General features: G+C 49.3%; 1 protein-coding gene across 5 annotated transcripts in view; it reads left to right on the forward strand.

Moving 5' to 3' along the window:
* Positions 1-14,719, forward strand: part of KATNIP (katanin interacting protein) — a 199,440-nt gene that overhangs the window by 118,219 nt on the left and 66,502 nt on the right. For all 5 annotated transcript variants that reach the window (XM_082429315.1, XM_082429312.1, XM_082429311.1 and 2 more), the window contains 5 exons: positions 2,163-2,335; positions 3,340-3,399; positions 4,896-5,014; positions 6,580-6,682; positions 10,581-10,796. In XM_082429315.1, the coding sequence (XP_082285441.1) occupies positions 2,163-2,335; positions 3,340-3,399; positions 4,896-5,014; positions 6,580-6,682; positions 10,581-10,796 (671 nt within the window). The remainder of the gene's footprint in view (positions 1-2,162; positions 2,336-3,339; positions 3,400-4,895; positions 5,015-6,579; positions 6,683-10,580; positions 10,797-14,719) is intronic.

Genomic DNA, 14,719 nt, shown 5'->3' on the forward strand with positions numbered 1-14,719 from the left:
GGTAAGCCCAGGTTGCTGGTTTTTAACAAGCCTTTGTACCAGGCTATCTATATCTATATATCTGTATCTATATCTATATCTATATCTCCCCAGAGAAGTCATAGCTATCAATTCCCAGTTAGTTAGTTATAGGCCAGCGTTAATGTCAGTCTTTGATACTATTGTTAAATGATGCAACCCAGTTGCCTATGTTGAATTCACATCTCCAGCCCAGACCACCCTCCCAAACTCCACACTCGTGTGTGTGTACAGCCCAACTCGACAGCTCCACCCTGATGCCAAAATCGCATCTCTGGGCTCCAAGCTGCCCCTGCTCTTCGCTTCCAAACCTGCTCTGCTGACAGCCCTCCCCAGCTCAACTGAAAGCAGCCCCATCCTCTGTTTCCTCAGGCCAGAACCTTGGCATCCCTCTTGACTCCTCTCTTTCTGCACCAGCCACATCTACTCTGTCAGGAAATCCTGTTGACTCTGTCTGCAACATACACGCAGAAACTGACCACACTCTGCGTCCCCCCTCCACTGGACAGCTGCAGGAGCCCTAACTGGCCTCTCTGCTTTCCCGCTCACCTCCCTTCATTCTGTTCTCCACTCAGCACCTAACTCAAATCAGGTCCCCTGCTCTCAAGCCTTCAGTGGCTCCCCATTTCTCTCGGAGTAATGGCCTTACAGTGTCCTCCAAGGCCCTGCCTTGGCCCTCCCCCCCCCACTTCTCAGGCCTCTCACTTCGCACTGGTTCCTGGACCACACTTCCCCAACGCTCCGTGAGGCCAACCCTGCCACCCTGCTCGCCCCATCTCTGTTACCCTGCTCTGCTTTTCTTGTTTTTCCATATCATTTTCTGACATGGAATACCCTAGAGTATTTATTGTTTCTCTGCCTATTGCCTCTCTCTACAAGGGCGAGGGTCTTGATCTGTGTGGTCGCTGCTGTGTCCCCAGTGCTAAGAACAGAGCCTGGCAGAGTGGCACTCAATAAATATTTGCCGAGGGGATGAAATTCAGTAGGTTAAAGCCTCTTTAAACATCCCAGTGGAAACATTTTGAGCAGTTCTATTTTTAAACGGAGATTTTTTTTTTTTTTAAACAGAGAAAGAATCCAAACATAAGTAATTGAGAGGATGTTATCATAACCCCCCATGTTCATTACCCGACCTTGGCAATGGTCAATTGATGGCCAATTTCATCTGCACCCACACCCACACCCCAGGTGATTATGAAGCAAATTCAGGTCACCATATTTATCTATAGATATTTTAGAATGCCTTTCTTTTTACGGATGTGTAGTATTCCATTGGGTAAACGTACCATAATGTATTTTTTTCCAACCAGTCTTGTTGGGTACTTTTTCATATATTGCAAATATTTTTGCATATTATAAAATCAGTGTTCCACTCATTAGAACTTCCAGAATCGACTACAGCTTTGCAATACTTTTTTTCTTCAGTTGAGGAGTAATTTCTTTGTAACTCTTATTACCCATGCAAATATGAAACAAAGCAAAAATATTCCCAGATACCCATCCTTCTTCACAATGTCAGGTATTAGTCCTTATAGGCACTTTGTTAGCGGGCTAACTTTTTAACTTTTTATTTCAATTTTAGATGTAAAGGCAAGTTGCAAGGATCGTACAAATGACACTCCCATTCCCCCAGGTTCACCAGTTGTTAACATTTTGCTGCAGTTGCTTTATATTTGCTCTGCGTGTGTGTATTTTTAAATTATTTGAGATTAAATTGTAGACAGCATCCCACTTTACCCTGAACACTGCGGTATGTATCTCCTAAGAACAAGGGCATTCATTTTACATTGCCACAGTGCACTTACGTATGAAATTCAGGATATTTAGCATTAATACAATACTATTATCCAAGTCACAGACTCTACTCGGATTTCTCCACTTGCTACAATAATGTTCTTTACAGGGATATTTGCCAACCCAGGATCCAGCCTCGGGATCACCATTGCATTCAGCTGCCATGTCTGCCCCATCTGCTTTCATCTAGAGCAGCTCTCCAGGCTATCTTTGTCTTTTTTGACCTTGACATTTTTGGAGAGTATGGGCCAGTTGTTTTTATAGAATGTTCCTCAATTTGAGTCTAATCGATTTGGAGCTGACCTCCAAGAATGCAGTCTAAAGGCTCACCCCCTGTTTTCTGCCCCCAGGACCTGGAAGCCGCCGAGAGAGATCCCTATCAGCAACCCGAAAACTCGTGCGCAAGGTGGAGGACCGAGAGGAGGACGCCTCAGCCGTGCTCAGAGCCATCCAGGTGGAGAACGAGGCCCTGCAGAGGGCGATCCTCAGCAGAAAGGCTGAGCCCCCCGCCAGCCCACCACAGGTGCGTTCCCAGGCAGAGGGAAAGGATGGAGAAGGACTTGGGCTACTCAGGGACCAGGCAGTGTCTGAGCGGTGCTTGCAAAGGGCACATGGTGAGGAGAGAGAGCAGTGGAGGCATCCCTGACCTTGGACCAATCAGCACATCCACTGTCTGATGCACAGCTGCTTACTGACCTGTCGAAGTCCCCATTTCCTCCACCTCCTTTCCATCTTTTGTTTCCTAAGTCTAAGTTGGACGCTAATATGCCTCCAATTCTTGCTGATTTCCTTACAAACCCTGAATACCTTCAACTAGAGTTGCACATTGTTGGGTCCGAGACAGAATGGCGCAAATAACCAGCTCTGGCTTCTCTGGAAAGACCCCCCTTCCCCAGAGCATGAGCCCTTCTGGCCTCCGCAGTCCTCACCACTCCTTAATGTCCTGCTCCTGGCCTGCTTCACCTTCTCAGGAAACCCCTCTGGCCCTACAGGTGTTTGAGTTGGTGCCCGCAGCCTTCGGCTTTGAGCAGCAAACAGGAGGATGGATGGTGGGGTGGAGCGGGGGTCTCTGGGGAGCTGGAGGCCTTGGACATCCCTCAATGTCTACATCCTTTCTCAGAAGCATGTTCCCTGACTCACCTGTTGAAATCCTTTACCTTAACTTGATGTTCACAGTAGCCCTGAAACAGGCAGGGCTGGTTTCATCACACTGTTTTATAGATATGGCTGATGGCACCCAGAGAATCAGGGTGGCTTTCTCATGGCATGTCTGTGGAAGTGGCTGAGGTCTGCCTGCCTGAAAGCCTAGGGCCCCGTCCACACTGCCAGTTGCTCCCCAGGCCCTGTTGGCGGGCTGCTCTTTGGGGCGATCATCAAGCAGCATCTGTAGTCTGTTTTCCTGGCGCTCGGCCCTTTGCCCCTGACATTTGTGTCTATGACCTCAAGACGGTCTGTACCTCTATCAGTGAAGAGTGTAAAGTGGATGGCTTTATTCTGACCTCAGATCGTGTGATTCCATCCTTCCAGGGCACAGAGAGACCACCAGCAGAGTCATGGACCTGTCTGCTGAAGGAGGAGACCCCTGAGGTCAGTGAAGGCCAGAGAGGGACAGCAGAGCCCCATTCCCACAGCAGCCAACGGTCTCCAGAGGGCCTTCCCCACACGGTCCCAGCAGGGCCTCACCGTGCTCCCTGAGCACGCCAGCATTCTGCCCATCTCCCAGATGGGGAGACCCGTGCTGAAGCGCGTTGCCCAAGGTTACGAGTGGAAGCCAGAACTCATCCAGGCCTGCTGATTCCAGTCCCTTGTTACGTTTCCATTTCCTGACAAGATAACACAGGAAAGGGTCTCAGTATCCTAAATAAATCAATTTATATCTACATCTACCTAGGTCAGTTAGGCCAATCTCAGCAAAGATGGCCCCAGGAAATATGGTCATGAATTAATAAAACACCTGGGAACGTCTTTGTTAGATTGTGCACAAGTCTATGCTGTGTCCTCAGAATACAGAGGTGGCCAAGTCAGACCAGAGTAGCCCCTGGCCTCAGGGAGCTTTCAGACAAGATTCGAGTATATACGAGTAAAGCCGTATATAACCAAGGTGACTTCAGAGAGAGGGGGCAATACAAGGTGCTAATGGGTGAGAGAGTGACAGGGTATAGGATGGTGGCTACTTCCCACAGGGGGATCCAAGGAGGTCCCTTGGAAGGTGTCCCATTTAGGCTGAGCCCTGTCTAGTAAGAAGGAGCCAAAAAAAAAAACGGAGCCAGCCAACAAAGGAACAGCATTCCAAGTGGAAGGAACAGGGGAAAAGCTTTGAAGTGGGAATGAGCCTGGCCTGTCCCAGGAGTGGGAGAGTCGTGGAGGAGAAGAGGACAGGGGAAGATAAGGGGTGGACAGTAGGGAATTGGAGAGAAGGCTCATGAGACAGAGTGCCGGGCAGGGCAGCACCCCAGAGCAACGCAGTGGTTTTCTTTTGGCATTGCTCCTGCTTTTTCTATTACTTCCCAGTCATCTTAAACCGTTACCGGCTAATATTTCTGACAGGTTTGCCACTCTGCCCACCCTGCGGTCCAGGATTTCTGGATGACCTGACCTCTGATTCACAGAGCTTCCAATGACTACAATTATTTGCAGATAAAGAGCAGAGCACATTTCTAGTTTAGATGATAAATGGAAAAGAAGGGGAAAAGGCTTGGAGGATTAAAAATCAAAGGGTCTAATGTTACTGGAATTCTCCATGGAGTCCCATTACTTTGTAGCAAACAGAACAGAGGTTCACTGGAGGTGGGGAAAGGTTTTGATGAGAGAAATTTTTCAATGGCTCATTGAAGCAGACCATTTCCTGGGACCTCCCAGATCATAAGAAACTGAGATCCCACCTTTTCTGCAAAGACCGTGTGAGGGGATTCCAGATCTAATCAGCCCCAGGCAGTCGCTTTCACCCTCATTCCTGTTCCCAGTTTCCCGCAACGAGACTGATGGCCTGCGAAGTGTGTCCCTTTGACCGTGGCTGTGCTGTGTTTTGGGCCAGGAGGGTCGCCTCGGACATCTGTGTAATAAGCTTTTCCATCCTCCCTCAGCTGCCCTCCATCACCACGGCAACCAGCACAGCGACCAGCGCACAGGAGCAGTCCAGGGCAGCAGGGGGAGCCAGAGCCGTCAGTGAAGCCATCGACAGAATCGGCCTTCTGGGGAGCAGGTACTTATCGAGGCAGCTTCAAAACAAAAACAGCAACCCGTAGCCATCCAGCCACGAGGATCTTATTAACTGAGGTTTTTCTTTGCATTTTGATTCCAGACCATTTAAAACTGCTCCCTTAGACTGCATCCCCCCTCACCCTCCCTCCAACCCAAAAGCCTGAAATTGACTTGATTTCTTTCAGACACATGTCTCTTGGCTTGTTCAGTTCCATTCAGCCCGTGTAAAACTTCAGTCTCCTCAAAGGTTTCCACGGAAACAGCCCACATGGTAGACAGTGACCCAAGGCAGTGTCCTTTGAACCTTCTTTTCTCTATTCAGAGTTTGTTCAAATGCAGCATTCTGTTCCGTTCACACATAGCATCAGTGATTGGCACTGTCAAGTTTTATTATCAAAATAAAGGCTTTCCTGTAGTCATCAGGCAACACTGATCTTCAGAAAGATGCACCATGCCAAGCCAATAGCTTCAAGCATGCATTTGAACCCCACCATGCTCCCCGGGCCGCTGTGCGGAGCTGGGCACGTGGTAGTCTGTGCAGTGCCCATGCCTGGCTGAGCGGTGAGAGCAGCTGAAGTCCAGCCTGCACAGTGGTCGCTAAGCTGAGGCTCTGGCCTGAGGCTGCATCAGCCCCGAAAGGCGCGGGGGCTTTTTCTCTGCGCAAAGGAGGAATTTCCTGGCCAATCTATGTACTCTCCAGATCTGTGTCCATCCGGAGGGTGTTTGCCTTTGATAATTTGTAGAAAAACTCTGAATAGGCTAAAGGCAGTGCTAGCCACTCCTCCAGGAGTCTGCAGACCCCAGATTGGAAACCATGCTGTGGACCATTGTGGCCATAGATAAGAACTTGAAGTTTCCTCCGCGAGTGAAAGGGCTGGGCCTTGAGGATATGTTACATCAGATACAGATACAGGATACATTACAAGCAGCACACACATCACCAAATGCTTCTTTCTTCATCATCAAGATCCTTTGTGCTTCAGGGTCTTGGGAGTTCTCAGCCTTAAACAGCACAAGTAGGGTGTGTTTGCAGACAACTCTCTGCTAGGTTTGGAATGCTGTGTCCTCAGAAACTAGAGATGCAAGGCAAGTCACTAGATCAGGAGCTGGCAAACTTTTTCAGTAAAGGGCCAGATAGCAAATACTTCAGACTTTTCACTTTTTGTTTGTTTGTTTGTTTTAACAACGTAAAAACCATTCTTAGCTTGCAGGCCACACAGAAACAGGCTGCGGGCTGCATTTGACCTGCAGCCTGTATGTACTGTGTAGACACTGGCTCTAGACTCTTACAGCCTAGCAGTCAGCTTAAGGAGATCAGCTGGCCATCTGGCCCCAAGCAATTTCTCTTACTTGGCCCTTCTTTCATCGCTAATTGTACAATTATTTATAAAGGGAGAAAACCAGCTGGTGTGCGCCTTTGATCTGTCTGCGGGGTGTGAGTATTTTTGTCTCAAATTGTTACTTCTCTCTGAAATAGAAAAGTAAGCCCGGTACCCTTGATGGGAACATTCTCTATTGTGTATCATTACTATCGATACCTGTTTGCTAAAACAAAATCAATTTCAGACAACAGCAGAAGGTTCTGAAAGTCCTCCAGGCCATCGAAAGTGACTCCGCCCAACTCAGCCAGGTTGTTTCACCCACTGAGGAGCAAGTTCTGGACCCAGAGGTGAGAACCTTGACTTATGAGGGTTTCTGCAGGCATCCATGTCTTGCCTGAAGGCTGAGGGAGGAAGGGCCCCTCGGTACAATCATTTCTGTTCGGTGGGAGCTGCTCTGACAGTGGTAAACTTAGCATATTTCTGCCCCAATCTCCATCCCCCCTCCTCCCCAGCACATAGACATCCATGTAATGGAGCGTGAGGTTTCAGCAGACAGAAGCCTGTCCACACAAGAGGAAATATAAATAGCCTGTAAGCCCATAGAAAAATATCCAGCATCACTTGTAATCAAGAAATACAAATTAGAGCAACCTTAACATCCCATTTGATGTTAACAAGTCTCAGTTAACAAATTATTTTTTATGATAACCTCTAGCACTGGCAAGGTTACAGTAAACTGGCAGTCTTGCCCTGCCGGCAGCAATAGAAATGGGTGGAAAGCTTTTGAAAAGCCGAAAGGCTCTTAGGAAGAGCCTTAGAAATACTTATGTCTTCCAGCCCGACGATCCCACTTCCTCACCCTGAAGAAATCACTCAACAGGAATAAAAAACTATAGGTGCAAAAATGTCTATTGCACAATTATTGGAAGTAGGGAAAGGTGAGAGAAAAAAACACAGAAATAACATAAATGTCTCACGATAGTAGAGTTAATCAGGAAGGTATGATACATCGGCACAATGCAGTCATGTAAAAGGATGGAAATTTTCATTATGGAGATTATGTGGATAGAAAATGTTAAGGATATGAAGTTAGCTGCAAAAAGTGATGTTCATCTTCATCGAGTCTGATACGATTGCAGCGACTGGGCAAGTATATGGCTGTGAGCGGGTCGATGGAGCTGAGACATGAACGGTGAAAGGGCAAGGTAGCATCAGGGTGGAGGGATAACGGGTGATGCTCTTCTCTTTTGGGTCAAAAGGTGTGTGTCCAGCACATCCTCTCACCTCTTCCTCTACCCAAGCCTTTCTTATAACTATTTGGTTCCCTGGTCACCCATCTTGTGATTGGCCAATGGGGACTTAACAGGAAGCCCTCCCAAAGTCACACGTAAAGCTCATATGACAGCAGAAAGAGCCCTGCTCCAGCCCAGACTGGAGTTCTGGCTTGGAGTCTGGCACCATCATTTAGAGGTCGTGTGACCTTAGATAAGCCTCTTAAGCTGTCTGGTCCTGGGGGTGTGTGACTGTCAAACTAGGTAAATAATCCACAGCCCACGGGGGCCACTGTGCAGCTGGAAGAGGAAAGGTCTGTGAGGGCAGATGGCTCGGTGCCTGGCACAAGGCAAGGAGGAATCAGGAAATATGCCGTCTAGAAAAATCTAGGGAAAGCAAAGCTTTGTTCCCCCCTGTATGGCATAGTTAGTTTCTTAGCTATGAAAATCCTAAGTGTGGTGAAACCTCAGCCACGTTAAAAAGAGCCTGGATGGATCAAGTCTCCTTATATTATAGGAGACAGAAAACCCAGGGCAAACTGACATAAAAAAAGAGAAGAAAAATGACACATTTCTTTGTAATGAATGCCGTAGTCGGGATCAAGTAGGACTTGATCCAGAAGCTCACACTATATCTGTACCGTGTCAGCTGCATCTTGAGCCTCAGCCCCACCTCAATGCCCAGTCCCAGCTCTGCTGTCTCCCTGTGATCCCTCAATAGCTAGAGTGATTCCCACCTCTTGCCCTTATACCCTCAGACCCCACAGTCAGGAGAAAAGAGCAGTTTCTCCACACACAGATCTGAAACTGGGTCACGTGCCCATCACTGAGCCATTCCCTCCAGGTGGCCCGGGTGACAGGACACACTGATCAATTGGACCAGTTCATCTCCTCCTTGGGGTAGGAAAGTGTCCATCCCCCGTACCTCATGGCTGAGAAAAGAGAAGGGACAGCTTCACCAAAGGAAAAGCAGGTGGTCTTGTTGAGAGCGGGGCAGTGAATGCCAGGGACCAGAAGCTTGCCAGCCAGTGTTTGCCTCAGACCCCTCGATCCTAAATCGAGCAGGGGTGGCCGTCAGGTTGCAACTCTTACAAGTTGTGACACTTCCTTAGTTAATAGACCCTTCAGCTTCTTCATTTAGAAACCCCGCTGCAGGAATCTGCACATCTTAGATTGCACTGTGCGTGAGATCCAGCAGCCCCTCCTCGAGGCAGCTCGCCTCCCATCTGGCCTCCTCCCAACGGCCAACAACCACGGTGACCAGCGCCGCATCCTCACGCCTCCCACGGGGCACACCTGGCAGTGGAACGTGCCTCCCAAGCACAAGTTCATTAACCTCCCGATCCCCGAGCCTTGAGCCGGGCCAGTTGAGTTTTATCACCATCCTGCCCGCCTGCGACTCAGGCCCAGGGTAGCAGAGGGCTTGGCCTGGGCCCACAAGGCCCCGCGGCAGAGAAGGAGGAAGCCATGGGGTCTGCTAATAAACACAGCCCCTGCATTCCTTCCGGAGGCTGACAGCTTACTTCCCTCCCTCCATGTCCCCATCCCATCGCCTGACAATCAAGGCTCATCCAAACACATGCTGAGAGCGCTAGCACGTCTCGCTGGCTATTAATTAAAAAAATAAGTAGGGAACAGTTGCTGTTCATTTGCTCAGCTTCCTGCTCACAGAACCATCGCAGATTACGGTGTTAATTAAGAGAGGGCATGTGCATGCGGGGAAGGTACCATTTTCTGAGCGGCTGATCCGTGGCGACCAGCACTGCAATCAGAGCCCGAAGGGGCCTCGGGAAGTCATTCCGCGGTGTGGCCATTGATTGATGGCATTCACGACCTCTCAGACCAGACAACCTACCCGCGAAGGAGGCAGGCATTAAAATCCATGGAGGAGAGAAATGGGCGGAAATGGCCACTTACCGAGTGCACGCAGGCCAGGACTGCTGACCGGGTCTTCTCCGGGTGCGTATCCCGCTTAATCTCCAGGACAGGATTGTCAGATCTATGGTGTCATCTCCTGGTCCCCAACCAGGCAGGGGGATGTCAACTGACTTGTCCAGGGCCCTGTGTTATCTACTGTGTTAGATAGGCCATCTGCTAGGCTACCACTACCAAGTACCACAGACTGGGTGGCTTAAACAACAGAGACTTCTTTTCTCACAGTTCTGGAAGCGAATGCAAGAGCCAGGTGTTGGCAGGCTGGGTTTCTCCACCTTCTCACTGAGTCCCCACGTGGCCTTTGCTTCGTGCCTGCCCATCCCTGGTGTCTCTCTGGTCCTGGGGGTGTGTGACTGTCAAACTGGGTAAATAATCCACAGCCCACGGAGGCGGTGGTGGTGTCCAAATGTGCTCTTCTTGTACGGACATCAGTCAGAATGGATTAGGCCCACCCTAACGGCCTCATTTTAACTTAATTACCTCTTTAAAGGCCCTGTCTCCAAACAGAGTCATCTTCTGAGGTACTAGGGTTTGGGCTTCAGTATCTGAATTTGTGTGTGGCGGACACAATTTAGCCCATAACACCAGCCCAATTCAGCATAAGTTGTGACATGCCTATAGGACATGAACCCCTGGTAGTGGGTGAGAAAAGTACGTGTTCAGGCAGAATCTGATGCCTTTTAAACATTCTTTGTTATTTACAGACTCTTACAGAAAACACTAAGTGCCAGGGTTCACAGTAACTTGTTTTTTTGGCCGTACTGCATGGCTTGCGGCATCTTAGTTCCCCGACCAGGGATGGAACCTGGGCCCACTGGACCGCCAGGAAATTCCTCTAGCAGCTATGTTTGAAATGCCTTACAAACATGAGCTCACTCAACCTCCATGATAACCGCCTGTAATAGGTGCTCTTCTTATCCTCATGGTACAGAGGGGGAAACCCGGGCACTGAGCGATTAAATACCTCATCATCTAGCGGTAGAGCTGGGTTCCACCTGTTGTGTTTCCATCCTTTGGCATTACTTTTCTCCTCGCTAAGGACAAATCGGGACCGAAAGCAGAAGAGATCAAAGATGCCATCTGCGTGACCATGGAAATCCTGTCCAACTGGGGCAGCGCGTCGTGGGTGGGTCTCACGGAAGTGGAGTTCTTCGACCGGAACAACACAAAGCTTTATGTGTCACCTTGTGATGTGGCTGTCCGGAACTCGGACACGCCCGGGGAGCTGGGCCACCTGGTCAGCAAGAACTTGGCTGTAAGTGGAGGCGCCCTTGTGTGAGTCTTGGCCGAATGTTTTGATGCATTTTTTCTGCCCACGATAAGCCCACGATAAGGGTGTGGGTGCAGCAAGGGGAAGGATGATGTAATCGTCCACAGCCATTCATTTGGGCAGGGTGGGGAGGAGACGGAGGGAGAGGCCTCCAACCGTACCCCCGGGCCTGAGCTCTTGCCCAGATCCCTGCTCTGTAGAGGGTTCTTATGGGGGTTGAGGGGACAAAGCGGAGCCGGTTCACCCCCTTTATCTACATTGCAGTTTCCCACAGTAACCACCAAACACGGGACCTCAGGGGTCATTGAGGACAACGCCCACATTTTGTAGATGAAGAAGCTAAGGCTTGGACAAGGGCATTGACTTGGCCAAGGTCACACAGCTGGAAGGTCAGGGAGGGGGGAGGGGGGCGGTGCAAATGCACGCCCTGCAGCCTGGCCCAGGGCCCATGCACCCTCTCAGGGTCCTGCTTCCCTGGGGCATGGAGTACGCACCCAGCAAACGTGCAACATCACTTTCTTTTAAATATCTGAAAGTTAAAAAAAGAAAAGCACTGGCATTTTCTCTTCCTGCCACTTGCAAGCTGGACACAGGAGACTAGACAGACCGCCCAGCACTGACATCTCTACTGTGCTATGTTGCTTCAGCATCAGTCACCGTGACCTCTGGGAGGGGCCCGAGATATGGGGAATAGAGGTTGCCTCTGAGCCACGGAACTGGCTGAGCAAGGGACAGGGGCAATAGGAAGACTTTCCCTTGGATGCTTTTTTGCACTTTTTAAATTTCCTGCGACGTACATGTATTTGCTATTCCAAAGAACAAATTATTAATATTTTTAAAGGTATTGAAAATGAAGACAATTGCCACATGTTCAGTTCTTGCTTTGTGCCCGGCACCACGCTAAGTGTGTTGTGTGTATAATCTTATTTAAACGAAACAGTGTACAGGCTGGAGAAGCAGAAAGGCCTGGGTTCAAAGCTTAATCACTTACAGCTTCATGATCGTGGGCAACTCACCTAACATCTACTTTGATTTCCTCGTCTGTAAAATGGGGATAATAATAGTACTTACCTTGATACGATGTTTTAAGGATCACATGTAAATATGATCCTCACTCTTCGAAAGGGCTCCAAAACATCAGCTATTCCTGTTTCCATTGTTACTCGTCGTCGTAGTAGTAATACCACTATGAAGTAAATATTATTACCATTTAAAGAAAAAGAAGCAAGAAAGGAGGGCTTTGAAATCCCCAGCTCTAGAGACCCAAGTTCTGGTCTTGACTCTCTAGCCTTGGGCATCTTACCCGCCTTCTCTGAGAGTCATTTTTTTCTGCCCCCTGTAGAATGGGAGTGGAGGGCCTGGATAATTCGTATGATTCTTATTTTGCCAGCAACAGAAACTGAGTCTGGCTCTCTTTAGCCAATTTTTGAAAAGAAATTTGTTGCAAGTCTTTTGAGTAGCTGGCGTATTCACTGTCACCCAGGCCAGAAGAGGACAGGCCCCGTGAGCAGCTTGGGGTTCTGGGTAGCATCCTGGGACGCATGAATACCGAGAGTTTGGTCTTCTTTTTTTGGGGGGCGGGGAGGGTGCAGTGTTTGTTGGTTGATTGGTTAGTTAGTTGGTTTGTCATCTTGTCATTCTGCTGGAGATATCCAGTCCAGGAAAGGAAGGCTGATGGACCAACCTGGCTAGGAGGGCCGGGCACCTTGGTGCCAGTTCCACTAAGATGCCCCAGTGGGGCAGGGAGGGAATTTTCCCTGAAGAAATTTGTGGTTGTTACTGAAAGAAAGGCAGGGTAGATGTGAGATAGCCAGGAAACGCAGCCTGTCCATAGGGTTGGACTGGGTGTTTTCTGAGCCCACTTAAAGATCAGCAGCTCTGGGACCTTGAAGGAAACAGGTCATGGCCGCTTGGACACTCTGGCCTTGCATTCCCTGCTCTGCTCCCTGCTTCAAGTCTGTAGGCTCCCGTGCATGCTGCTGAGGCTTGGACCAGCCCTTGCTAAACCTCTCCCGTCCCCCTTGTGCACAAAGCAGTGGCATTGTTGGAAGCCTACTGTACAGAACAGAGCATACCAGGGGCAATAAAAAGCATCACTGGATTTAATGGGGACAAATTCTGTTGATCGCTCTCCCCTTTTCTCTGTTTAGCAGAGGCTGATGAGCATTGCCATGTGAGAGCAGTGAGGACTTTGGCCCGGGGTTTTTGTGGGTTTCGTGTTTTTGGTTTTTTTTTGTTTTTTTTTAATTTTGGGCCCTGAGGCAGCTGTCTCACCCTGGGCTGCTAGATCTCTGGGCCCAGCTGTGCGTGGGCTGGATTCCCCCTGCTGCCCTGGCCTGGGGTCTCTCTGATAGCTGCCCTGTGAACCGCGCCTGGGGCCACCAGGACACACTGCCTCTCAGAACCATTCAGTTTCACTGGGGTCTCGGGCATCCCTCACTGCATCCTCACATGAACCTCGGGATGACTTTCCCCATCTGATAAACGAGAAAACCAAGTCTCAGGGAGGATGAGTGACTCGTCCAGGCCACACTGCTGTGGAGTGGTGGGGCTCGGCTGAAAGCTGAGGAGAAGATACCTGAAAGCAGAGTCTGGGTTTGAAAGAGAAGTTGCTTCAATGGAGGTGAATGGGGGGCGTATGGGGGGCTGTATGAGTGCCCCGTGTTCAGTGCAAACCCTCCTTCCTGCCCTGCCCACCCCATCTCTCTCATCGCCACCCCCCAGGCCCATGGCTTCAAGTTGGCTCCAAATTTAGATGCCCAGCCCTGCCTGCTTCCAAGTTCCTGACTTGAATGTCAGCTTCCGCTCAACATCTCAGACTTCAGAGACCTGAAACCTGAGTGTTGATTCCCTGGCCCACGCCCACATCTCTTCCTCCTCCAGCTCAGTAAATGGCATCCCCATCCGCTCAGCTGCCAAGCCCACCACTTAAGAGTCTTCCTTGGTGGCGCCACGCCCCTTCCCCTTCCAACACATCAGGAAGTCCTATTGATTCCACCTCCAACATGGAGCCTAGATCTGGCCCCTTCTCTCCATTTCCACTGGTTCTTCCCAAGTCTGATCAGCTGCTCCCTCTCACTGGAACTATTAAGTGGTCTCCTCTCTCATCCCTTTCTTCCATTCTTGCCCCCATCCACTCCATTTTCCACTCTGTATCCAAAGGGATCTTTAACAAATGTCAGCTTGCAGCCCTCCCCTGCTTGAAACCCCTGCCATGACTTTCTGGGGAAAATTGGATGCCTCTCTGTGGCCCCAGAGGCTGTCTGTAAACCGACCTCCAGCTCCCTCTCTGCCTGCCTCACATACCAGGGCTCCCTGCTGCTCCTCTTACCTGCCAAGCTTGTTCTCACCTGTGGGTTCGGCACTTGCCGCCCCTCTGCCCAGACCATCCCTCCTCCAGATGTTCATGTGGCTCCTTCCTTTCTCTTCACTCAGATTTCAGCCCAGGTATCACTTTCTCAGCAAGACCTTCCCGGACTCTACAAGCCGGAGGAGCTACGCCAGTCTCTATCATCACATCAGCTTTTTTCATTTTCTTCAGACCACTTCCCACTATCAAAAGTGATTTTGTTCACTTGTTTCTGATCTGTCTCCTCCCATCAACCTGTAAGTTCTTGTCTGTGCTATTCACACTATATCCGTAGCACATAGAGCAATACATTTTTGAACTTTTAAAAATAATTATAGACTCACAGGAAATTGTTTTTAAAAAAAAACAGTGCAGAAAAGAGAAGAACAATAGAGAAAAATCAACAAAGCCAAAAGTTGTTTTTTGGGAAGAATCAACAAAATGAACAAACCTTTAGCTAGACTGAGCAAGAAAAAAAAAGGGGGAAATATTCAAATTACTAAAATCAGGAATGAAAAAGGGGCCATCACTACCAAACTAATAGAAATAAAAAGGATTA

Source organism: Balaenoptera physalus (assembly GCF_965194825.1).
Source record: "Balaenoptera physalus genome assembly, chromosome: 16".
NCBI classification, from domain to species: domain Eukaryota; kingdom Metazoa; phylum Chordata; class Mammalia; order Artiodactyla; family Balaenopteridae; genus Balaenoptera; species Balaenoptera physalus.